Here is a 24,684-nt window from a genome sequence, read left to right as displayed (position 1 = left end):
GCTCAGTTCCCCTGCTACTGTGCTGGCATGGGATTACAAGCAATGACGCCGGAAGAAGACGACGAGGAAGACGGGACCCGAGGACATCGCTGCAAGATGTCCCACATAGAGCCCCACATATGCGTGAATAGCCTTTAAAAAGGCTATTCAGGCACCGTAAAATGTTATATTAAACTACCCCCACGTTTTAAAATAAAACCCTAAAAGAGAATGTGATAAACTTATCGAACGTGCACGGTGGGCGGGTATTCAGGGTGCGCCGTCTTCTTCATCCCCGCCTCCTCTTCCTCCGATGTCCTCGGGTCCCGTCTTCTTCCGGCGCTCGCGAACTGACATTGCTTAAAAAAAAATGGCCTGGGCGCATGCGCAGTAGCCGTAGTAGAAGCAGCATGCTACTGCGCATGCGCCCAGGCCATTTTTTTCAAGCAATGTCAGTTCGCGAGCGCCGGAGGAAGACGGGACCCGAGGACATCGGAGGAAGAGGAGGCGGGGATGAAGAAGATGGCGCACCCTGAATGCCCGCCCACCGTGCACATTCGGTAAGTTTATCACATTCTCTGTTAGGGTTTTATTTTAAAACGTGGGGGTAGTTTAATATAACATTTTACGGTGCCTGAATAGCCTTTTTAAAGTCTATTCACGCATATGTGGGGCTCTATCAGCATGATTTTGCTGATAGAGCCCCTTTAAAACTGGGGGGGGGGGGGTTGTTTAATATAACATTAGCAATGCCTGAATAGCCTTTTTAAAGGCTATTCACATATGTGGGGCTCTATCAGCATAATTTTGCTGATAGAGCCCCTGTAAGATGTGATATAGGCACATGTATGAGATTTAATAGTTTATCTTTTGAAGCAATAAAAAGGACTCTTTTGTATTTTTGTAATTTGGTGTAGTTGAGGTTGGCCATACCCATACAGTGTGCCTGTGTAGCTGCAGTCATATGGTCAGCTGTGGCAAAGGCTATGCTCTTATGTGTATTATACAGTTGCCTAACATCAGCAGCCTCCTCAGGTACACACACACTTCTAGATGACTTCTCATGTTATACACCTAAGTATTACTCACATGGCCAAAACCACCGCACGACCTAACCCTTATCAAGACCAAGAGGCTCTGAGGGTGCAAGTATTTACATTATGTCGGCACCACACATACTAACAACCTGTGCCCTAAACTAGAAGGACATGGCGGGCTGGTGATGTAATAAGGTGCTGTATGAGGAGGTTTCCCGCGGTACCTTCTCCAGCCGCCCCCGACCTCCTGTTTCCCCCTCCTCTACTCCTCTGGCGTCTCTGAGGCATCCTGCAGCAGCTCCGGCCTCTCACACACAGCGTCTATCTGCAGACACGCCCACTCACACTGAGCGCAGGAACAAATCTGCCGGGACTGGTGACGTCACACATTAGAGCAGCGAGAGGGCGGGGCTTCAAAAGTTAATGCTTCACTTTGACGTCATACGGCATACTTCTTGTAGTTCATTTTTCCGTGGTACTCATGTATAACTGTCCTGCCAACTCTGTAGTCCTGGATCTATCCAGAAACTTCAGCTCAGCAGGTTGTATGTATTTCCACAGCCATCCTCAATATTTTTCGGGTTTTCCATACATGCATGGTCAATCACTTTTATTTATTTATTTTTTGTCCTTTGGGTTATTCAAATTCTTTTGTGTCTTTTTATTTTGCTGTTGCTTTTTTTTGCAAGTGTTTATTTTAATAAGATTTTTTTTATTTTTATTTTTTATTTTTTTTAATAAAGCCTGTTTTTCACATTTTGTTTTTAATAGACAATGCTACTAAAAAAAATTAGTTTTCTATCTCCAGTAATTTTTACAAAGGTGGCACACTGATGTTTCACCAGAAGCACCATTATGTACTTTACATAACATATCTTTGGGTTCCATTTTAACATTACTTTTCTGCGGATTTCCCCTGTAAATTTGTGGCCTCCCACCTTAGGCTGAAGCCCCACGTTACAGAAACGCTGCTTTTTTTTTTTTGTTGCAAATTTTGTTGACTTTTTTTTTTTTAGCCAAAGACAGAAATGGATTGAGCAAAAGGGAGAAGTAAAAGCGCTTCCTATATATTTCCCATTACTTTTGTAGCCATTCATGTCTTTGGCTCAAAAAACCGCCACAAAAACAGCTGCGTTTCTGCAAAGTGGGGCCTTAGCCTCATAACTGCAGAGCTCTAGGACCCAGAAGCTCAGTTTCTGGTACTTGGCAGTCATGTGATTGAAGGGCTGAAAGTGGAGCCACATCATGGCTGCTTCATAGCGGTGTACACAGCAATTGGAAAGGCAGGGACAGTAATAAACTGGATTCATTAAGAAATAAATAGTATTTGTCATCCATAATTTACTTATGATCCACCTAAAAAAAAACTTAAATGTAGACCAACCCTTGAAGCAAGTGCTCATGTAACCTTAAGACTATACTGCTGACTCCCGTATGATGGTAACTAGATCAGTTTAGGTTCACTTCTGCTTTGGAGACTACGCCACAGATTGCATCTAAAATCAGCAGAGAAAAAAAAATCCTGCAGATAACTTCGTCAGTTCCAGTATAAAACCAGCCGAAACCAGATGGATCCCATTATCAACTAGGAGGTCCACAAGTAAATGCTTGCTTCTTTTTTCCGTGTTTCCATGCAGACCCCAACAATGGAGAGATGAATGTTAATGTGAACCTAGTCCGTCATAATTCCATCCATCATTAACACGTCCACTGCTGAGTAGGGGGCAGAGTGTGGTGAGATACTTTTACATTACAGGATAGCAGGGATGATACCCATTCAGTACGTAGACCGTGTGCTAGGTCAGCATCTGCCAAGAACCGACACCAAGGACGGTGTGCACTGTGCAAGTTGTAAGTGACTGCATGTTGTCAGAGAATGTTGTAAGGGGGCATCCACACTATCGCCAATGTGCAGCCTAAACCCCAGAGAAACTGGATGGCGTGCCGGTGGTCAGCTTTAAAACCCATCCATTTGAATGGGGTTTTTAAAAGGTAATGGCCAGTGTCTGTATGCAGCCTCTTTGCCTAGAAACCTTTTTTTTTTTGTGCACACAAAGTCAGACACACAGAACTGCGTCTGTGGGAGGGAAGGGAAGTTTCCAAGCAGAGAGGCTGCGTACAAAAAAAACCCCTAACATTCAAATGGATGGGTTTTAAAGCTGGCCACCAGCAAGCCGTCCCCTGTCCAGTTTCTCCAGGATTTAGTACAGGAACCCTGGGGCGGACAGCAACAGTAGAGTGAACACCCTGAAGATTTTATATCCAGAAATGGGAATCTAATCTTTAGAAAGTACTTCTGTCCCTCATAGGGGTAGACTTTTCTCTCACACCACTTAAGTGTTCTACCACAAACCTGAGATTTCCTTTTTGGAGCCTCTTCCCCTAACGGTTGTAAATTTGTAGCGGGATAATACAACCTAAGGGTACCTTCACACGGAGTTTATGCTCCGTGTATTCTTTCCATCTTACACATGTAAAAAGTAGTTAGCCATTGAGTTCAATAGCTTTTTCGTATAACGCGCGTCTTTTGACACACGTGCAAAAAGACGCGTCATACAAAAAAGCCATTGAACTCAATGACTAACTACATTTTACACGTGAAAAATGGAAAGAATACACAGAGCGTAGACAGAATACACACAGCGTAAACTGTGTGAAGGCACCCTTAGGTATTCCAGCAATCTCTTTCAATCACCTGGGGCTTCTTCCTGGCAATTTGAGGTGGTGGTAGTACATCCTTCAGCCTGCAACCAATGTCCAAATGGAGACAACACCAGGGTACCTCTTTACCGGCATCTTGCATGCAAACACTAAACTTCCACTCTTTAGGAAGTCATTTATCAGAGAAGAAAAAAAAAAAAAAAAAAAAAAGCCTGTTCCTCTAGAGCAGGGGTAGGCAACCTTTTTTGTTCGGCGTGCCGATTTAAATTAAATAATCAAAGATGTGGTCCTTGGAGTGCCGTGCAATAATTGTAAAGCCGACGACACCTACACTAAAGTCATATAGCACAGGGGTGCTGTCATACTGTGATCCAAGCCACATGCGCTTACCACTATTTGCCTCGATACACATGTTCTTTTCCATTAGAAGCAATGTAAGTACATGTGTAACCCACAATTAGTGGTAATGTATGTGACTGGGAGCAGGTGAGGTAACACCTGTAAAGAGCTGACGCACAATGTACCTGTATGCTCCATCCAGTCCTCGGCTGTTAGTAACTTCAGTTTTCTGTAAGGGAGCGTTCACACTACCGTCGGTGTCCGACAGCTAGTGTCCGCTGCTAATGTCCGCACAAGATTTTGAACAGACATTTGTTTGCTTTCACTTTGCTCCCCGGAGCTTCCTCTCCTATTCAGGGCTGCAGACGGCAGGAGCTCCTCATGTAACAGCAGGTCCAGGGAGCCCTTATCCTGTGCAGTGAGAGGCTCACCTCTGATTGGTGGGCAGTGAGAGAAGGGGGCGTGTCCTACACCGCAGCTCTACCAGAGCACTGAAAGGACGCTCCCTCTCAATGTAGTGTATGAAAGTTGCAGGCTGGCTGCCGTGCCAGCAAAATATGCCACGCGTGCCATGGGTTGCCGACCCCTGCTCTAGAGGCTTTTGCGGTTCAGGACAGAGCAGTCACTGACCAGATTACTATAGAGCAATTTGTAACTGCTTGGAGGTTTTTTTTCCCCCCCCTCCTCCTTTCTTTGGTTTCCCCCACTCTGCTCACAAAAACTCAAATGTCATCCCAACCAGTGGTCTAGCAATCCAAGGTAGCAGCATAAACCCCTGAGATCACTAGTTTGTAATGGGAAATGCAAGGTGTGAAAAGTACATATTCATTTTAAAGAGATTGAGTGGGAGCTGAGCTGGAAAGCATAGTATAGCCTCTACATAGTACGTCACTTCCACATGACGACACATGCTGATCAGTTGGGGTGCTAAAGTCAGATGTCCACCATTCTGATACTGATGACAGGCAAATATAAAGTCTTGTACAACACGTCAACCCTTCCCCAATAACTTGAGTTCACACAACTAGTAGGAGGCAATAATTATTTTTTAGTTTAATAGAACAATGTAGTCTTAACAAAAACATACAACATCCAAAAAAAATAAATATTTGAAACAATGCAGGCTGCAGGAATGCTGCACAAAGTACAAAAACCTAACCGGTTAAGATTAGAACGTGTTTAGGGTTCAACTGATTCAGTCAACCTCTTCCATCCTGGAGGAGTCTTCATCTCCTTCCAGTGGTGGCATCTCTTCAGTTGCTGGGGGTGTCAGGTCCTCAGTGGCTGCATCATCCTCATCAATGCCTGCAGGAATAGAACAGCAGGTTACTCTACCATCACCACACAACCAAGAAAACACTTTACATTTCCAGAACTTCATTTGATGAAACTCACCCAAGCCCAGCTTAATCATCCTGTAGATGCGGTTGGCATGTGTCTGTGGGTCTTCCAAGCTGAAGCCGGATGATAAGAGAGCAGTCTCAAACAACAGAATAACCAGATCTTTCACAGACTTGTCATTCTTGTCAGCATCTGCCTTTTGCCTCAGTGTCTCAATAATGGAATGGTCAGGGTTAATTTCTAGGTGTTTTTTGGCTGCCATGTAGCCCATTGTGGAGTTGTCCCTCAGTGCTTGGGCTTTCATGATTCTTTCCATGTTGGCGGTCCAGCCATATGTACTGGTAACAATACAGCAAGGTGAAGTAACTAATCTGTTTGACACTACAACCTGAAATAAGATATGAAACAGTCAGAATCATAGCATTCAGTGGCAGACCAGCACCAGATTGCTCAATTCCCACAAGAGAATCAATAGCACATACCTTTTCAACTTTCTTTTCAAGGATATCCTTCATGATCTTGCACAGATTTTCGAACTTTGCCTTCTTTTCCTCCTGCCTTTTTTTCTCCTCCTCATCCTCAGGAAGCTCTAACCCTTCCTTTGTTACAGAGACCAGAGTCTTGCCCTCAAACTCTTTCAGCTGCTGTACACAGTATTCATCAATTGGCTCTATCATGTAGATCACTTCCAGGCCATGCTTCCTAAGCCGCTCTACAAAGGCAGAGTGTGCAACTTGTTCTTTTGTTTCACCTGTAGAAAGATTATACAATCAAATAAGGATATAATGCTTTAGCTGTAGACAAGCTATTTTTCTTACAACAACCCATGCCACAAGTCTCACTAAACTTCTATCCATGCAGTAAGATTATTTTTTTTTTTTGAACAGCTAAGTCTTAGAATATTAACAGATGTCAAACGTAGATATATATGCTCTTGCTGCCAAACCGTGACCAGGGCATACAACAATAATTTCACATAGCATAGCCACTTGTTTCTAAGAAGTAGATTCAGAAAAACTGTTGCTGTTTTGTTGGGTAGTAAAAAAAAAAAAAAAAAAAAAGCGCCTGAAACTTAGAATGCATTTTTACTTACTTGTGGCTAAATTATTTGTTGGCCAGGGCACAAAGTATTACTGAAAGCTAATCTAAAGCACTTTTTTCTGTATTTTCCGTGTGAAGGATTCCCTTTATGCTTGAGTCAGTGTTGTATTTCAGTATATTGCACAAGTTGTACTTTGTTTCTTTACTCTTTCTAGGCTCCAGTCATTTAGTTATGGTCCTATTTTGTGAATAACAGCCCTTCATGACTGCATACAAAGATAGCTGTCAATTATGACAAGACCAACAACTCCCACCCCAGTAGTAGTGCTACAGTGGTCCACAGATTAGGTGTGGTATTGTAGCTCAGCCCAATTCACCCGACACCTGCAGAGGAAGGATACATTATCTTAGTATCTGACAATCCCATTGTCAGATACTAAGATCCCATAAACTCACATGGCAGACAGGTTGCAGGAATATCTGCAATTAGAATAGTTTCTGTAAAACCTATTGAGTCAAACAGGCACTGGTACAAATCTCTGTTAAGCCATCCTTACACAGTGCTAAAGAATTCTTGTCACAGAACCACCAACCCACCTGTAATGTAGTATATGTGTTTCTGGTTCTCCTTCATTCTGGTACAGTAATCCTTCAGTGACACCATTTCATCTCCAGATGCTGATGTGTAGTAGCGCAGGAGTTCTGATAATTTATTGCGGTTTTGAGAGTCTTCATGAATACCAAGCTTGATGTTCTTGGAGAATTGTTCATACAGCTTCTTGTAGTTTTCCTTGTCTTCTGACAGTTCTGTAAAAAGCTCAAGACATTTCTTCACCAGGTTCTTTCTGATAACCTTCAGGATCTTGCTCTGCTGCAGCATTTCTCTGGAGATGTTCAGTGGCAGATCTTCGGAGTCCACAACACCTCGGATGAAGTCTACAAGAGGGATAATGATTACTACCATTCCAAAATTATACAGGTTAGGTTCTAGTACACCCATGTAAATGTTACTTACTCAGATACTCTGGGATCAGCTCTTCACAGTTGTCCATGATAAAGACTCTGCGCACATACAGTTTGATGTTGTTCTTTTTCTTCCTGCTCTCAAACAAGTCAAAAGGTGCACGTCTGGGCACAAACAGCAGAGCTCTGAACTCAAGCTGGCCTTCCACTGAGAAGTGCTAGAAAAAAAAATAAAAATAAATTTTATATATATGTTTTTAATGCCCATAATGCTCCAACTTCACCTCTAGATACTGAAGTACAGTAGTATACAAAAGAATAACTTGACCACACAAAGATCTGAACCTACCTTTACAGCTAGATGGTCCTCCCAGTCATTGGTGAGACTCTTGTAAAACTCTCCATATTCCTCATTTGTGATGTCGTCAGGGTTGCGGGTCCAGATGGGCTTCGTTTTGTTCAGTTCTTCTTGATCAATATATTTTTCCTTAATTTTCTTTTTCTTCTTCTTGTCTCCTTCTTTCTTGTCTTCCTCCTCATCAGAGCCTACATCTTCTATCTCTGGTTTCTCTTCACTCTTTTCTTCCTCTTTTTTCTCCTCCTTTTCCTCCTCCGCTTCATCATCACTGACTTCCTTATCACGCTCCTTCTCCACAAAGAGTGTAATGGGGTAGCCAATGAATTGGGAATGTTTCTTTACAATCTCTTTAATCCTCCTTTCTTCCAAATACTCAGATTGGTCCTCCTTGAGATGCAGGATAACTTTGGTACCACGACCAAGGGGCTCACCTGTAAAATAGATTAGTCATACTCAGCAACAGTTTGAAAAGAAGTAGAAGATGACACATACAAGCTGAGTTACATTACAGAAAAAGTAACTTGCTTGGGTACTTACTACAGTCTACTCTGACAGTGAAAGATCCTCCAGCTGAAGACTCCCAGGCATACTGCTCATCATCATTGTGCTTGGTGATCACAGTCACCTTCTCAGCTACAAGGTAGGCAGAGTAGAAACCAACACCAAACTGACCAATCATAGAAATATCTGCTCCAGCCTGCAAAGCCTCCATGAAAGCCTTAGTTCCAGACTTGGCGATGGTGCCCAGGTTGTTGATGAGATCAGCTTTGGTCATACCAATGCCAGTGTCAATAATGGTCAGAGTGCGATCCTGTTTGTTGGGGATCAGGTCAATCTTCAGTTCTTTTCCAGAATCCAGTTTGCTTGGGTCAGTGAGACTCTCATAGCGGATTTTATCCAGAGCCTACAATAAAATGTAGAATAAGATTATATTGCAAATAAAAAATGTTCATAGGTACTAGTCAAGCATGAAGAAGTTTGACACTTACATCTGAAGAGTTAGAAATCAATTCTCTCAAGAAGATCTCCTTGTTGGAATAGAAAGTGTTAATGATCAAGGACATCAGCTGAGCAATCTCAGCCTGAAAGGCAAAAGTCTCCACATCCTCCTCCATCTGTTGGTCCTGATGTGCTGTCTGCACTTCCTCTGGCATCTGTCAAGTAAAACAAAGAATTTACATCACTAGACTGATAAGACACAGAATATTGATCATTTGCTAGATGTTTCCCCCCTCCATACTGCAGCAGACAAGGATCTTTCTAGATGAAACCACAGCAATAAGGTCAATATGCCACCTACTGGCAAGACATAGGTACTGCTTGCTTCTAGAAATTACCACTGAAGACATCATCCCTCCCCCACAATCCCATAGGAGTTAATGCAGATTATGGTAGGAAGATTCTGGATGGCATAACACTGTCCTCTACCAAAACATTGTTGTGGGAAACTTCTAAATGGATGAAGACCTGGCAGGGAAGATCAATAACCAGATCAACCACAAAGCTTCTCCCAGCAGGAGTGCAGTCTAGCTGCACAGTATACAGCCATAATGAGAATAAACTACTCCACACCAGCTGCATCACAGCCTCAGCTGAAGTCATTTCTGTATACCAATGCTGAGGACATTGACGATCAACACCTGAGCTAATAAACACACACACACAGATCATACAATGAACGACTAGTAGGCAGGTAACAGCTTATTAGAAGGGATGAGACACCTGTACATAGTATACATCACTGTCTAGCATCACCTCACGTATCACTATACATGGGAGACCTAGTCTCACTCTACTGCACTACAAATCCCAGCATACACTCAACAGTAACCAATACACATCATGTACTACGACTATAGACGGCTCCACAGCGTACTAAGCATCATTGTATACAGAGAGAATCATTTATACAGGCTGGGGCTTGTAGTCCTACAGAACGCCACAATCATTTATACAGGCTGGGGCTTGTAGTCCTACAGAACGCCACAATCATTTATACAGGCTGGGGCTTGTAGTCCTACAGAACGCCACAATCATTTATACAGGCTGGGGCTTGTAGTCCTACAGAACACCACAATCATTTATACAGGCTGGGGCTTGTAGTCCTACAGAACACCACCAGCATCGCCTTATTACAAAAAGCAATACCAGACCCATAGAAAACAGAGATGACAACACGGATGAAACGAGCAAACGTCATAGAAAACGGACTGCGCAATTGGTAAGGATGCTAGCTGTCATATGTGAAGTAATAGATGGTGTATGAGGAGACATCTTCTCCTTACCGTATTTGGTCCTCAATCACCGTCACTACGGACGCTTGGTAGATCGCACTTGCGAATCTGACTGAATGAGATCGCGTCTAGGGTTATGTTTATATACTCCCCCGCCCCCTCACTGAGCCCGCCCCAAGCTTCCAGAAACGTCTGGAACCTTCACTGACTTATCCCGGGCAGGATAAGCCGCTGCAACTCTCAGCCAATCACAGAGCAGCCTGTGCTCCGAGACCGCCCCCACCTCCTTGACAATACTTTCAGTTAGAGCGGGGCGGGGCCTACATGACGTAACTGAAACTGTAGAACTGACTAGAAGGCCCTGAAGCCATGTGTTTGTTACCCTGACAACAGGGGAAACATCAGTGGTGCAGAGATGGGGTCTCAGTGCAGTAGATCATGCAAAGCTCTAGTGTAAGGGGTGCAAGAGCAGAAATGTCTCAGTTACATATTTTCTGTCATAACTTTGTTCATCAATAATATGGGGAAACACTATCCCTTCTGCATCTATGTACTTGCAATAGCAGAAATAAATCAGGCTTGGTTCACACATAGCAGTAGTGTGCCGCATGGCGAGCTTCACACAAGTGTATTCTGTCCGTCAACTATGGACCATACATCAGCCATATTTCCTGGACTCTAAGAATCATAGTCATCTAGGTACTAGGAGCTCCTGCCTCCCCACGTGACTACTGAAAACATGATTACAATAGCCCCATGGGAAAGCAGGGGCCTCCTAACATCAAAGATGACTATAAAGCTTACAGTCTGGGCCCCACTCAGGAAATATAGCTGACGTGTATTCCATATTTCCTGGACCAAATATTCCATGCAAAGCTGGCCTAACATAGTGATCATATAAGAACTGTATACATAATGATTAGGATTGTAAATCTATAACCACCTCTAAAATCCGTAGGCTTTAAGCATATAATAGGTACAACCCCCTCCCCCTTGTACAGGTGGCTGGCGAGGTGTTGCTTGTCCCTTTATTAGCATTTCTTTGGCTGCAACTGTCATGAGTCTTGTAGTCAGGGAAGGTGGAAACGAAACCAGTGTGAAGGTGATGAGTGATCTGTGGGAGGGAAGTAGTTTACACAGGAATCCTTCTAGAAACATCACCAATACAAGCTTCAGTGTCCTGCAAATTTCATGCACACATATATTGAAAATGATCATTTTTATTGGATTGTTAAGAAAACAATCAATCTTTAACAAGTTAACCACAAAAAGTGTACATGCATGTCATTAAAGATGATACATAAATGGAAGTCAATATGAATGTACCATACCTATGTGTAAACATATAATAAGGGGGTGTTCACACTACCGTCAGTGTCCGACAGGTAGTGTCCACTGCTAATGTCCATTCAAAATCTCGCACAGACATTAGGAGCGGACACTAGCTGTGTCCGTGACATTTTTCATTGATTTAAATGGACATCGGGTGCGTTCTTTTACAGTCCGTGTCTGTCCTTAGCTGTCCGTTTGTAAAGATGTCCGACTTTTCAAGCAGACAGGAAAAACCTACATGTCGGGTTTTGCTGTCCGCTTGAAAAGTCGGACATCTTTGGGAACGGACAGTTAAGGACAGGCACGGACTGTAAAAGAACGCACCCGATCTCCACTTAAATCAATGAAAAATGTCACAGACACAGCTAGTGTCCGCTCCTAATGTCCACACAAGATTTTGAACAGACATTAGCAGCGGACACTACCTGTCGGACACTGACGGTAGTGTGAACGCTCCCTAACACAAGTAATGATAGCTACTTGTGTCAATTGGAAAATACAACTTTTAAAGGGGCGCTATCAGAAAAATCATGCTGATAGAGCCCCACATATGCGTGAATAGCCTTTAAAAAGGCTATTCAGGCACCGCTAAAGTTATATTAAACTACCCCCCAGTTTTAAAATAATACCTGCAAACGTGCACGATGGGTAAGTTGATCACATTTTTTTTTTAGGGTATTATGTTAAAACTGGGGGTAGTTTAATATAACTTTAGCGGTGCCTGAATAGCCTTTTTAAAGGCTATTCACGCATATGTGGGGCTCTATCAGCATGATTTTGCATCGTGCACGGTGGGCAGGCATTCATGGTCCGCCATCTTCTTCATCCACGCCTCCTCTTCCTGCGATGTCCTCGGGTCCCGTCTTCCTCCGGCGCTCGCGAACAGACATTGATAAAAAAAAATGGCCTGGGCGCATGCGCAGTAGCATGCGGCTTCTACTACGGCCACTGCGCATGCGCCCAGGCCATTTTTTTTTTTATCAATGTCTGTTCGCGAGCGCCGGAGGAGGACGGGACCCAAGGACATCGCAGGAAGAGGAGGCGTGGATGAAGAAGACGGCGCACCCTGAATGCCCGCCCAGCGTGCACGTTCGGTAAGTAGATCACATTCTTTTTTAGGGTATTATTTTAAAACTGGGGGGTAGTTTAATATAACTTTTACAGTGCCTGAATAGCCTTTTTAAAGGCTATTCACGCATATGTGGGGCTCTATCAGCATGATTTTGCTGATAAAGCCCCTTTAAGAAACTGATCTTGAAAGTGCAGCCTTAGGTTAATGCCATAAAACCACACACTATAATGAATGCTACAGGCATTATTTGCACACGCGGCACATAATTAATAACCAGTTACAAATATGTACAGACTTTTAATTTAAATAGTAATAAAACTGATGATATTAGCATATAGGATATACATAAGGTGTTTCTTGTGACTGAGACTTTAGATACATATATCAAGTACAAATATTTACTATGGTTTCCTGTTAGGTTGGTGCCCCACGGGCGAGAAACGGCGCAGGAAAAATCATGGCATTTTACAGTAGAAGCAAAGTGGATGGGATTCTTGCGAATCCTATGCCCACTTTGTGGTAAAAACTGCAGCGCGGACATGCTGCGATCTCCAAATCCAGCGCAGTTTTGGAAATCACAGCATGTCAATTATATCTACGGAAACACCAGCAGTTTCCCCGTAAATATAATTGTAACAGAAAGTCCGTGGAGTAAAACTTGATACTTTCCTGCCACAGTTTTTCCCACAGCACGTCATGAAAGGTCCTTTAGCCCACTAGGATTAAGCATCTACCATTTAGCCTTTACCCTTAGATAAGAGCTTGTGGATGGGGCAAAATTTGTTAACAGCAAAACATTTCAGGGGCATAGCGGGATAAACTGTAAGCTATCTGGGCAGCAGTGGAAAATTGTGACTGTCCCGCTGGATCCGGGACGGTTTGGAGTCATGTGATGTGATTTATGACACCGTTTTTGTCACATTTTTGTCACGTTTTTTTTTTTACTCCAGCACACTGTATGGACCTGTAAACTTCGCTTAAAAGACAACGCAATAAGTTTTTGAAAACAAAAAGCACATCAGAAACCATGTAATAAAAAAGCATCACGTTTCTTTTCCCCCTCTAGGTCCCTTCCCCTTTCACTGCCTCTAAGACTTTGCACATTTTTTCCGCCTAAAAGACTCGTTCCATTCAGGCGCCCTCTTACCTACTCCCCATTCTCCCCTTCCCCCCCCCCCCCCTCCTCTCCCCTTTTCCTTTTTGTGTGTTGTATTAAGAATTGTTTGAAAAATTTCAATAAACTTTAACCCCTTCCCGACATGCGCCGTAATAGTATGGCGCATGTCGGGTCTGTAACTATGGCGACCGCCCGGGAGCCGGGCGGCCGCCATAGCCGCCGGGTGTCTACTGCTTTAAGCAGTAGACAACCGGCTCTAATGCCTCCGATCGGTCCCCGGACCGATCGGAGGCATTAACCCCTCCGGCGCCGCGGTCAAAGGCGCTGGAGACGCCATTTTCCCGGCGGCGCATGGGCGCCGCCATTTTGCCCGGGATCGCCGACTCCTGGAGCATGCTCCAGGGCCGACCCCCTGTTGCCATGACAGCCGGGAGCCTGAACAAGGCTCCCAGGTTTGTCTGCAAATCCTTTCTTTTGCAGGCTGGTCTATGCAGCCTGCAAAAGAAAGGATGATTTTTTGCAATGCATTAGCATTGTAATGCATTGCATTAGTGATCAGACCCCCTGGGGTTCAACACCCCTAGGGGGTCTGATAAATGCAACAACAAAAAAAAAAAAAGTAAAAAAAAAAAATATAAAAAAATATAAAAAGTATTAAAAGTTCAAATCACCCCCCTTTCCCTAGAACACATATAAAAGTAGTTAAAAACTGTGAAACATATACATGTTAGGTATCCCCGCATCCGAAATCGCCCACTCTACAAATCTATAAAAATATTTTTCCTGTTCGGTAAACGCCGTAGCGGGAAAAATAGTCGAAAGTGCCAAACCGCCGTTTTTTCACTGTTTTGATTCTGATAAAAATTTGAATAAAAAGTGATCAAAGCAATAACATTTCCCGAAAATGGTAGAACTAAAAACTATACCCGGCCCCGCAAAAAAAAAAAAAACGCCCTATGCATCCCCGTACACTTACGTATAAAAAAGTTACGGCCGTCGGAATATGGCGACTTTTAGAAAAAAAAAATTTTTAACACAGTTTTGGAATTTTTTTTAGGGGTCAAAATGTAAATAAAACCATATAAATTTGGTATCCCTGGAACCGTACCAAAACACAGAATATAGGGGACATGTCATTTTGGCTGCACAGTGAACGCCGTAAAACCAAAGCCCGTAAGAAAGTCGCAGAAATGCATTTTTTCTTCAAATCCACCCCATTCTGAATTTTTTTCCTGCTTCCCAGTACATTATATAGAATAATTAATGGTAGCATCATGAAGAAAAATTTGTCCCGCAAAAATTAAGACCTCATATGGCTCTTGGAGCGGAGAAATAAAAAAGTTATGGGGTTTAGAAGGAGGGGAGTCAAAAACGAAAATCAAAAAATGCCATCGGCGGGAAGGAGTTAATGTTAAAAAAAAAAGCATCATGTTTTTTTCCTCCTCCCATTGGTTTGAATGGATTTTTCAAGTGCAGATTCTGCAGCCTTTTATCGTCCAGTATCAAGCCCAGGACTCACATCTGGGGCTGAACCCTATTCCAGACCCACAGTGGACCACACATAGGTCAGAAACCTGGGGGAGATATACTGGGACTCCAGCACTCTGCCTGTCACCTCCTCACATATAACAATCTATTTGGCAGATTCTATAGCAACCTATAGATATAATTTTAGGAGTGAGACCCCTCTCTATTCTTCTCAAAACCGAAAGGCATTAGACATTAGATTTCTGGCCCTTGCAGCAGATCACTCCCTCATAACCTATAGACATTATTAGTGAGGCCTGGATTGCATGGGCATAGCCATCTATTTGACCATCCTTATCTAGTTTTAGACCTGCTTCACACGGGTATATTTGGACACCCAACAAGGCCCCAGACTGCAAGCAGAATAGTCATCTATGCTGGTAGGAATTCTTGGCTCCCTGCATTTTAATGCGTTTCCTTTTGGTGGTCCCCAAGTGGACCCCCGAATGGAATACCGAACGCAGATGTGAACTGGGCCTGAGTTAGTATTTTGAAGCAAACATTTAATCTTTTCCCAGCTTCTATCTGAAGATAAAATCTGTTGGAATTCATGGGTTACTGTGGGTGTAGCTGGAGGGAACCATTAGACTATGGGGGCAGCTGAAGGGGACATTATATTCTCCTGATAATTCCTGGCTCCTCATTGGCCTGAAAAAATAGAGGAGTTCTCACATTAAAGTCTATTCTCTCACCAGCTGCATAGACAAGACAATGTGACTAATAACTGACCATAGCCCTGCAAATGCAGTCAGCAGGCCAAGTGACCGCACAGTCTACTCGGTGCCGAGCAAGCGCAGTGGATAATAACCCCATGACGTCATCGGCCTCCACTACCTAGGACTAGTGCAGCGATGCAGGACAAGCTCCCGCCCACATCCCTGGTGACACCTACATGCCTAGAAACTTCTCGTTGCTTCCAGATCGCAGATTTTTCTAGAATGCGCTTTACTGTTATATAAGAGCAGCCGGGGACACAATGCGAGGCAGATCCATCCGAGAGAGGAAGAGTTCAGAGCTCAGCACCGGGGAGAACACAGCGACCTGTCACACTGCTGGAACACCGAGGACACTTGAGAGCGGACGCGATTGAGAACCGAATTCTCGCAGTAGAGAGCGGACACAGTGAAGTCTTTTCTACACGGAGGACATCTACCATAGATAAGGTAAGGGCTCTTGGAAGGTTGTGATGATATGTGTGACACAGGGAATGGCTTTGTACCCAAAGGTAATATGAAGATAAATCCGCAGTTCTTAAAGCGAAGTTCACACTACAATTATTAATGTCATATGACAACTGACATTATAAGTAGCAGAATAATTGACAATATGAGGGACTCTGCCTATCATGAAGTGGGTTTACTTTTACAATGGACGGAACAGTCCTGCATGCATGACTTTTTTCCCCATTAGGTTCATACGACCATCATTTAATGTCCCCTTGCTGTCATCAGTCACAGGATGAGACAAATTTAAATGACAGATACAGACAGATCCCAGTATCTGTCTGCATTCACCCCATGTAAAAAAAAAAAAAAACCATGATGGGTGCTGTCTTGCATTATGTTTTTCACATTCCAGCATAAAACAGTAAGAAAAGATGTTGGACCGGTTTAGAAATGTTTATAGTGACTAGTTATTACTATATAACTACAGTACATAAAAGCCACGGTCCAGAAATCTGGTGTCTGTGTGTTGTCAGCCATCCTATATGAAGTATTTCTTGCAATAGATTGGGAATATATTGTCAGTATAGTAACAATTTCTGTGCATATGTTATAATAGATGTGTATGGATATCACACATATGCCTATCACTGTGATGCCTAAGACTGTGTGTGTGACAGCTTGGTAAAGGATTTGTAAGTCCTTGTCTGAACTATTCTAGAAAAGACACTGTAGTCTAGTTAACTTTCATAGGGGTTCTCTGCTGTAGATTGGCCTTTTTTGTAACATGGATTTCCTGACAATAAAAAAAAAAAAAAAAAAAACAAGCCAGGTTTTTTTTTTTTGGTTTTTTTTTTTAACATTTGTGGGCCCCATTCAAAGGTTTTGTAAGTGAGCCATTCATGTATAACGCCATTTGCCTCCACAGTGATCATATACAGTATATTGCATACAAATCATCAGCTGAAGCCTGAATGGAGGAGCATGGAGCTTATAGCTCTGTGCTCTACCATTGTATACCACTGTATGCAGATCCAAGTCTGCTGAGGCAACACCCCCACTAACTAGAAGCTTCTGGGCCCCTAGGCAAAGTCTCTAATGGGCCCCCTCTGGTTAAAGTAGTCCTGTAAGCAGATCACAAGATGCTCTGGATACCCCGACATCAGTTTTAACATGTGGGGATTCTAACAGTAATTGTCCATTTACCCTGCAGTGTTACTACAGTAAAAAATGAAATATACTATTCGCTTTGCAATCAATAGACTTTCCATGTTATGCCAGGAAAATGATGTGTCATTGAGTGATTGTAGGTTATGTAAAAGCTTACTATGGATTTATTAGGTGTGTCTGTAAAATCTAGAAATGGAGTTTTGCAGTTTTGTTAATGTCATGACTGAATTTTGGTGTTCCCAGGTTTGTCCGCGATGACAAAAATTAATGTCCAGATTTTTTACTTTTTGGTTTCAGGATGCCTGAAGACACCAGAATGATGGAGGAGGAGAAGGAGGTGGAGACTTTTGCTTTCCAAGCTGAGATCGCTCAACTGATGTCCTTGATCATCAACACTTTTTATTCCAACAAGGAGGTCTTCCTACGAGAAATCATCTCCAACTCATCTGATGTAGGTTCCTTAGGGGTCAGAGGTGCTACAGTTTTCTAGTCTCTAATCCTCCTAACTGATCAAAGCTTAGAAAAAGTCTAATAGAAGATTAAAGCTTTTGCCTAAAGATCACCTTTTAGAACTTTACACTGTCAGCAGGCTCAGACAGATCCACAGGTGATCCCCAGTGGGCCCCTGTATCAGGTGGGCTCCAAGCTCATCCTGCATGGCACGGTACACTAATTGTATTTCATACATATACTCATCATACAGCTTCTCAACCAGGCTATGCATCAGTATAATATTCTGGGTAGATAAGATAATTTAAGAAACTATCCACTTTAGTTTTATACACTGTAGACGCACTGGGTGGCTGAGTTGATATCTAGGCGCAGAGTCTGGCCATCCAGTAACCTTTATCCCTGCACTCCAGCTTCCCATTCAAACTACAGGTGCTCCAATCGTCTTGTGTCCTTCTGCTGCTGTGTGGGAACATATCCTCAATACTGAAAAATACATTTGTGTTGGTTACATTTTAGGAATTTTGCAACTAATTACATTGCATTGCATTTGAATTTTATTGGTGAGTTCTAGGCACTCAATTCTGACACTGGAGGTCAGCCCCTTTATTGTCTCCTATATATCTCGATGATATAAGACTATATAACTATGAATAATTTGGAAATGTTTCCTTTTAATATTTTTCATGTGAGTCACTATACCCATCCATAATATTTAAGAATAATTGCATCTCAGTACGTGGTGGCGTATTACTATGGTATGCTGTCACTTTCCGATATTATATTCTTTCTCAGACACCACGGTAGAGTAAACTATATATGGTGCTTTTATAACTTTTATGAAAAGAAAAAAAAATTAGTTACTACTTGACATATTGCATATTTCAGGCTCTGGATAAAATCCGCTATGAGAGTCTCACTGACCCCAGCAAACTGGATTCTGGAAAAGAACTGAAGATTGACCTGATCCCCAACAAGCAGGGTCGCACTCTGACCATTATTGACACTGGCATTGGTATGACCAAAGCTGATCTCATCAACAACCTGGGCACCATTGCCAAGTCTGGAACCAAGGCTTTCATGGAGGCTTTGCAGGCTGGAGCAGATATTTCTATGATTGGTCAGTTTGGTGTCGGTTTCTACTCAGCCTACCTTGTAGCTGAGAAGGTGACGGTGATCACCAAGCACAATGATGATGAGCAGTATGCCTGGGAGTCTTCAGCCGGAGGATCCTTCACCATAAGGCTTGATAACAGTAAGTTTGTATAATCTTTGTATCTAATTAAACTATCTATGCATATTCCTTAAAAAAAATTACTCTATCGATAAATGCTTGTTTGCTTAGTATTTCCTCACTGTTTTTTCAGGTGAGCCTCTTGGTCGTGGAACAAAAATTATTCTACATATGAAAGAAGACCAGACTGAATACTTAGAGGAAAAGAGGATCAAGGAGATTGTGAAGAAACATTCCCAGTTCATTGGCTATCCCATCACGTTGTTTGTAAGCGATGCCTGTACTACTTGGTATAGCTAGGCTTTCATTCATCTGAGCAAAGAATTTGTTTGCCTCCCCCCCCTTCCCCCCCAACGCACTGCAAAAAATTATATATACTGTAGCCCAAATAAACAGTAGATGCAGCTGGTAGATCAGGCAGTACTACTGACAAGGCAGTTGGTACCATAGCCTAAATCTTATCAAATATCTTATCAAAGGCTTGGTTCACATCTGCTTTTGGTATTCCATTCGGGAAGTCCGCTTGTGGACCCCCTGAATGGAAACCTATACGCATTAAAAAGTAGTTAGCTAAGAAACCACACAGACCTCATAGACTATAATGGGGTCTGTGTTTTTCAGTGTTCACATGAATCATGCAAAGAGAAAAGTGCTGCTTGCAGAGAAGAGAACTGTAACCAGAACACGTGTATTTATACTGAGACTACATTACACACAGATGGACTCTAATAACTAAGTGATTTCCGAAGCCATTTGATAGCACTGTATGTTATTTAGGCAGATTGTGTCTTAGGTAACAGTACCTAATTTTGACCCATCTCTTCTTTAATAGGTTGAAAAGCAACGTGACAAAGAGATCAGTGATGATGAAGCTGAGGAGGAAAAAGAGAAGGATGAGGAGAAGGAAAAAGATGAAAATGATGAGACTCCTAAGATTGAGGACATGGGTTCTGATGAAGAAGAGGATGAGAAGAAAGGAGACAGAAAAAAGAAAACCAAGAAGATCAAAGAAAATTATATTGACCAAGAAGAGCTTAACAAGACAAAACCTATATGGACCCGCAACCCTGATGACATCACCAATGATGAGTATGGAGAGTTCTACAAGAGTCTCACTAATGACTGGGAGGACCATCTGGCTGTAAAAGTAAGTGAAGATGTCTCGATTGTCCAATGAAGCCAAACTATTTATGTCTGAACTACTTTAGTATCTAGAGGTGAAAGCAAAGTAGTTTGAACACCTGACAATGATGGTTTTTGGTTTTGGTTTCCAGCACTTCTCAGTGGAAGGCCAGCTTGAGTTCAGAGCTCTGCTGTTTGTGCCCAGACGAGCACCTTTTGACTTGTTCGAGAACAAGAAAAAGAAGAACAACATCAAACTGTATGTGCGCAGAGTCTTTATCATGGACAACTGCGAGGAGCTGATCCCAGAGTATCTGAGTAAGTAGAACACACTAACATTTGCAGCTCCGGGATAGGGGCGAGCAAACAGATTTTGTTACAGCACTGGCCCTGATCCCCTAGAGTTAAAATCAAAGTGTAAATTTCTCCACTAATCAATAACTTCATTAGAGTAAACAACCAACTGGTTGGCGTAACAAATGCACCTGTAAATGTAGACTCATGTATAGTATGCAAGAGCTACATACATCTTACAGGTTTTTGGGGAAGTACATTTTGTTTGCATAAAGGGCTTGCTTGGTCATGTTATTTACCTATAAATTAGAATTTTTATGCAATTTATGCTTATAATCATTGCTGTAAAGTCATTTGAAGGTAGTTGTATGTATTACATTGTATTTTTATGTTTAGTATGCTTTGCAATCCAAGGCTACATGTGCACAATCATATTCATGGGCCCAGTCTGTGGTATAATGGCATGCATAGAAAATGGATGTCATCCTTGTGCTTGTCTTACCTCCATGGACCCATTAACTTCATCCAGTGAGCCCAGGCCACAGAATCGACAGATATAGGACCTGTCCTGAGTTTTGCATTGGGATCACTGGCACATGCACAGAACTGTGATAATACATAGTTGTGTGTATGGGGCCATAGAGGTGACTAAAGCACACAGTTGTGCATAGAGCCTAAAAGTGTAGATTTTGGTTGCATAGTAGCTGTTGGTGTGTGCATTATATATTTAACTCATTAGTGGATATTGGCCAAATATTGCTTGGCTTACGTTACAGTGTTTGTGAGAACACAAGCTTTTGTTGTTGATTTTTAAGAGGTGTGATGCGTAACTTTCAGCTTGGATTACACATTTAGGAACTAATTTAATTTGTTATGCATTTTTTTATATTAAATTGGGTTAAGGTGTTGGGTGCAGTTTTACCCTGGAACTGATATCTAAGCAGGCCTAAAGCTTAGGGGCCCTATTACGGAAAGGATTACATTGGAGCTGAAGCCCTTCAAGTTACATCTCCTCTATATACCAACAGGAGAGAATACATATTATGCTTGTCTATCAAGTTAACAGGAGACTCAGAACAGTCTCATTAAATGGACTTGCATTAATAGATTCTTTTCTTATGAGAACTAGTGAGCTGAACGTGCATTGTATATTCCACAGATTTCATTAAAGGAGTGGTGGACTCAGAGGACTTGCCTCTCAATATTTCCCGTGAGATGCTGCAGCAAAGCAAAATCCTCAAAGTCATCCGCAAGAACATAGTAAAGAAATGCCTTGACCTTTTCACTGAGTTGGCAGAGGACAAAGAAAACTACAAGAAGTTCTATGAGCACTTCTCCAAGAATCTCAAAGTAAGCTGGGGAAAGGATATGGATGTGTATATACTGTATAAATCTTGCATTTCACTAGTAGGTTGAAGATGGTTCAAAGAGTTTTAGACAGACTTGGACTGGCCCACAGGTGATCAGGTGAATACCCTAGTGGGCTGCTAACTAACCCTAACCTGTCAGAATACACACAGTGTACTTTATACAAATACTCATTATACAGTATCTCAACCAGGCTATGTACTAGTGTAATATACTAGGTAGATTTTTATTTTTTTTAAAACTACCCTATTTATTTTTTTCATATACTGTAAACACACTTTGGGGCTGAGATGACATTTAGGTGGAGAGCCAAGCCAAACGGTAGCCTTGGCATTTTAGGAATTTGTGAATGAGTGTCAGGTAATATTTCCATATTTATGTATAGTAGTCCCCCAGAATGCATTTTATGGGTGGGCCCTTAGCACCGCAGTCCCACACCCCTCTGATCACCTTTATTTCAAGTTTAATGCTCAATTTCATATTTTCTTTGTTGCAGCTTGGAATCCATGAAGACTCCACAAACCGTAAGAAGCTTTCTGAGCTGCTACGTTATCATTCCTCCACTTCTGGAGATAATCTAATCTCTCTGGCTGAATATGTATCCCGCATGAAAGAAAATCAAAAACACATCTACTATATCACAGGTAGGAATTCGCATTCCATAGGTCAAATACAAAGACTTGACGTATGAAAATTCCAGATATTGACTTAAAACTTTGTGACCTCTTTTTTTGGTCTTGTTTTTGCAGGAGAAACCAAGGAGCAAGTGGCTCATTCAGCCTTTGTTGAAAGACTCCGGAAACATGGCCTAGAGGTGATCTACATGACTGAGCCCATCGACGAGTACTGTGTCCAGCAGCTCAAGGAGTTTGACGGAAAGACTTTGGTGTCAGTGACCAAGGAAGGATTGGAGCTTCCTGAGGATGAGGAAGAGAAGAAGAAACAGGAGGAAATTAAGGCCAAGTTTGAGAATCTCTGCAAAATCATGAAAGATATATTAGACAAGAAGGTGGAAAAGGTAGGTCCTCCGCATTCTGTAATTGCCCAAAAGTCAACTCCGAATCAAATGTCGCACTTTTGTGTATTAAACTAATATGTATTATATGTTATGTCCAGGTGGTTATCTCAAACAGACTGGTTGAGTCCCCTTGCTGCATAGTGACCAGCACCTATGGGTGGTCTGCCAACATGGAGCGTATCATGAAGGCTCAGGCTCTCCGGGACAACTCCACAATGGGCTACATGGCTGCCAAAAAGCACCTAGAAATTAACCCTGACCATTCCATTATTGAGACACTGAGGCAGAAAGCTGATGCTGACAAGAATGACAAGTCTGTGAAGGACCTGGTTATTCTGCTGTTTGAGACTGCCCTCATGTCATCGGGCTTCAGTCTGGATGACCCACAGACACATGCCAACCGCATCTATAGGATGATTAAGCTCGGTTTAGGTGAGTGCTTGGTTCTCTTCTCAATATAGCAAATATTTTTAATGGAAATCATATTTAATTGTTATAGCTAATTGGGAAGTTGTCATTTGATAGGAGGGAATATTTACCTATAGATGGTGATTTTCACTACATCCGATGTGTCAGTATCTAATCGGTGGGCTCTAATTCCCAAGAACCCCACAGATCAGCTATTTAAAGAGACTGTAGCATTCGGGTGAGCTCAGTCACATTCATTTATATGGGACAAAATTGCAAACACCACCGATCAGATATTGCTAAATTATTCTAATGATCGGTTTTTAGTATTTAATTCTCTAAAAATTCTCTTCACAGGAATTGATGAAGAAGATATTCCTCAAGAGGAGATTACAAACCCAGTGGTGGAAGAGATGCCTCCTCTAGAATGTGATAATGACGACACATCCAGAATGGAAGAAGTAGACTGAGAGCATGTACTTGATGAGGCGTGAGGTGTCTCATTGTACTGTAGATGTGAATATTTTTGTACAATTTCCTATTCATGAAGAAACATTTTGAAACAATCTATTTCTGTAGCAGGCTTGTAGCCTGTCAACTTTCTCTGCACTGATTTATTCATTTGTTATGTATTTCTGTTATAGTTTATTCTTATTTTGCATCTATAGTTTTCCTTACTGCTAAATTATATGTTCAGGAAACATATCCCTTCTGTTTTGGTGCCCTTTTATATCTGTTGTAAATGGTCACAGATTGTAAATTATTGAGAGCAGGGCTCCCATTCCTGTTTGATGTGTTAATGATTTTGTTACACTGTAATATTGTAACACTGTCTGCTCATGTACACTGTGATATGAACTATACTGGCTCATATAAAATTATTTACTACTATAAGTCAAATGTTGGTTTGTTATAGAACTGCATTGTCTTAATAAAGATTTTTTGTATATTTGTTGCTTTTTTTTTTAATACATATATAGTAATTTAGATTAGACACTGCTTCCCAACAAAAGCAGAACCAGAACAATTAAAGTAAGGAAAAAACAGAGGATAAGGGGGGAGGGAGACACAAGAGGTCCAGAAAACCAGGATAGTGCACCTAATTATTAACTAAAGAATTAAGGTGTTTGCCAAGTGATGGCAACAGGGTGAGGACCAAACCCCAAATAAATCATACCTCCAGAGAAGAATCCATAGCACAACCGGCTAAAGTTTATGCTTCACCACGATAGTTTTCAGAGTACTGAAAAGCAATTCAGGTGCCCCAGGTGTGGGTAAATGTTCTGGAGTATGTGTGAGGAATTCTTCCATTCTATAAAGGCAGCGAACCTCACTGAAGCACTCTGCCACATTAGGTATGTACTGTATTTCCACTGTTTGGATGGTTAATCTTTTGCCACCTGCAGAATTTCAATCTACATGGAAAATGATTATAGCACATATCTGCATGGAAGGT

General features: G+C 42.1%; 2 protein-coding genes across 2 annotated transcripts; one reads left to right on the top strand and one right to left on the bottom strand.

The window, feature by feature from the left end:
• Window positions 1-5,041: 5,041 nt before the first annotated feature.
• Window positions 5,042-10,098, bottom strand: LOC142213910 (heat shock protein HSP 90-alpha). Its single transcript, XM_075282514.1, has 9 exons — window positions 10,005-10,098; window positions 8,709-8,873; window positions 8,257-8,623; window positions 7,711-8,150; window positions 7,414-7,579; window positions 6,996-7,334; window positions 5,840-6,108; window positions 5,412-5,745; window positions 5,042-5,321 (listed from the first exon to the last, which is right to left on the bottom strand). The coding sequence occupies exons 2-9, from the start codon at window positions 8,871-8,873 to the stop codon at window positions 5,212-5,214; spliced, it is 2,190 nt and encodes a 729-aa protein (XP_075138615.1). The 5' UTR covers window positions 10,005-10,098; the 3' UTR covers window positions 5,042-5,211.
• Window positions 10,099-15,957: 5,859 nt separating this feature from the next.
• LOC142213911 (heat shock protein HSP 90-alpha-like) lies at window positions 15,958-24,090 on the top strand. Its single transcript, XM_075282515.1, has 11 exons — window positions 15,958-16,164; window positions 17,632-17,785; window positions 18,673-19,039; window positions 19,152-19,285; window positions 19,851-20,165; window positions 20,293-20,458; window positions 21,594-21,784; window positions 22,299-22,446; window positions 22,552-22,820; window positions 22,919-23,252; window positions 23,586-24,090. The coding sequence occupies exons 2-11, from the start codon at window positions 17,633-17,635 to the stop codon at window positions 23,696-23,698; spliced, it is 2,190 nt and encodes a 729-aa protein (XP_075138616.1). The 5' UTR covers window positions 15,958-16,164; window position 17,632; the 3' UTR covers window positions 23,699-24,090.
• The last annotated feature ends 594 nt before the right edge of the window (window positions 24,091-24,684 follow it).

Source organism: Leptodactylus fuscus, chromosome 7 (assembly GCF_031893055.1).
Source record: "Leptodactylus fuscus isolate aLepFus1 chromosome 7, aLepFus1.hap2, whole genome shotgun sequence".
Taxonomy (NCBI): Eukaryota; Metazoa; Chordata; class Amphibia; order Anura; family Leptodactylidae; genus Leptodactylus; species Leptodactylus fuscus.
This window is presented reverse-complemented; position numbering and strand designations above follow the sequence as displayed.

Excerpts from the sequence above, each read along its gene's own strand:
- LOC142213911 (XM_075282515.1), top strand. The coding sequence starts at position 17,633 with ATGCCTGAAGACACCAGAATGATGGAGGAGGAGAAGGAGGTGGAGACT. Across the intron at positions 17,786-18,672 it reads TCATCTCCAACTCATCTGAT|GCTCTGGATAAAATCCGCTA; the intron begins GTAGGTTCCTTA and ends TGCATATTTCAG. Across the intron at positions 23,253-23,585 it reads GATGATTAAGCTCGGTTTAG|GAATTGATGAAGAAGATATT; the intron begins GTGAGTGCTTGG and ends TTCTCTTCACAG.
- LOC142213910 (XM_075282514.1), bottom strand. The coding sequence starts at position 8,873 with ATGCCAGAGGAAGTGCAGACAGCACATCAGGACCAACAGATGGAGGAG. Across the intron at positions 8,151-8,256 it reads CACTGTCAGAGTAGACTGTA|GTGAGCCCCTTGGTCGTGGT; the intron begins GTAAGTACCCAA and ends TCTATTTTACAG. Across the intron at positions 7,335-7,413 it reads GCTGATCCCAGAGTATCTGA|ACTTCATCCGAGGTGTTGTG; the intron begins GTAAGTAACATT and ends TCCCTCTTGTAG.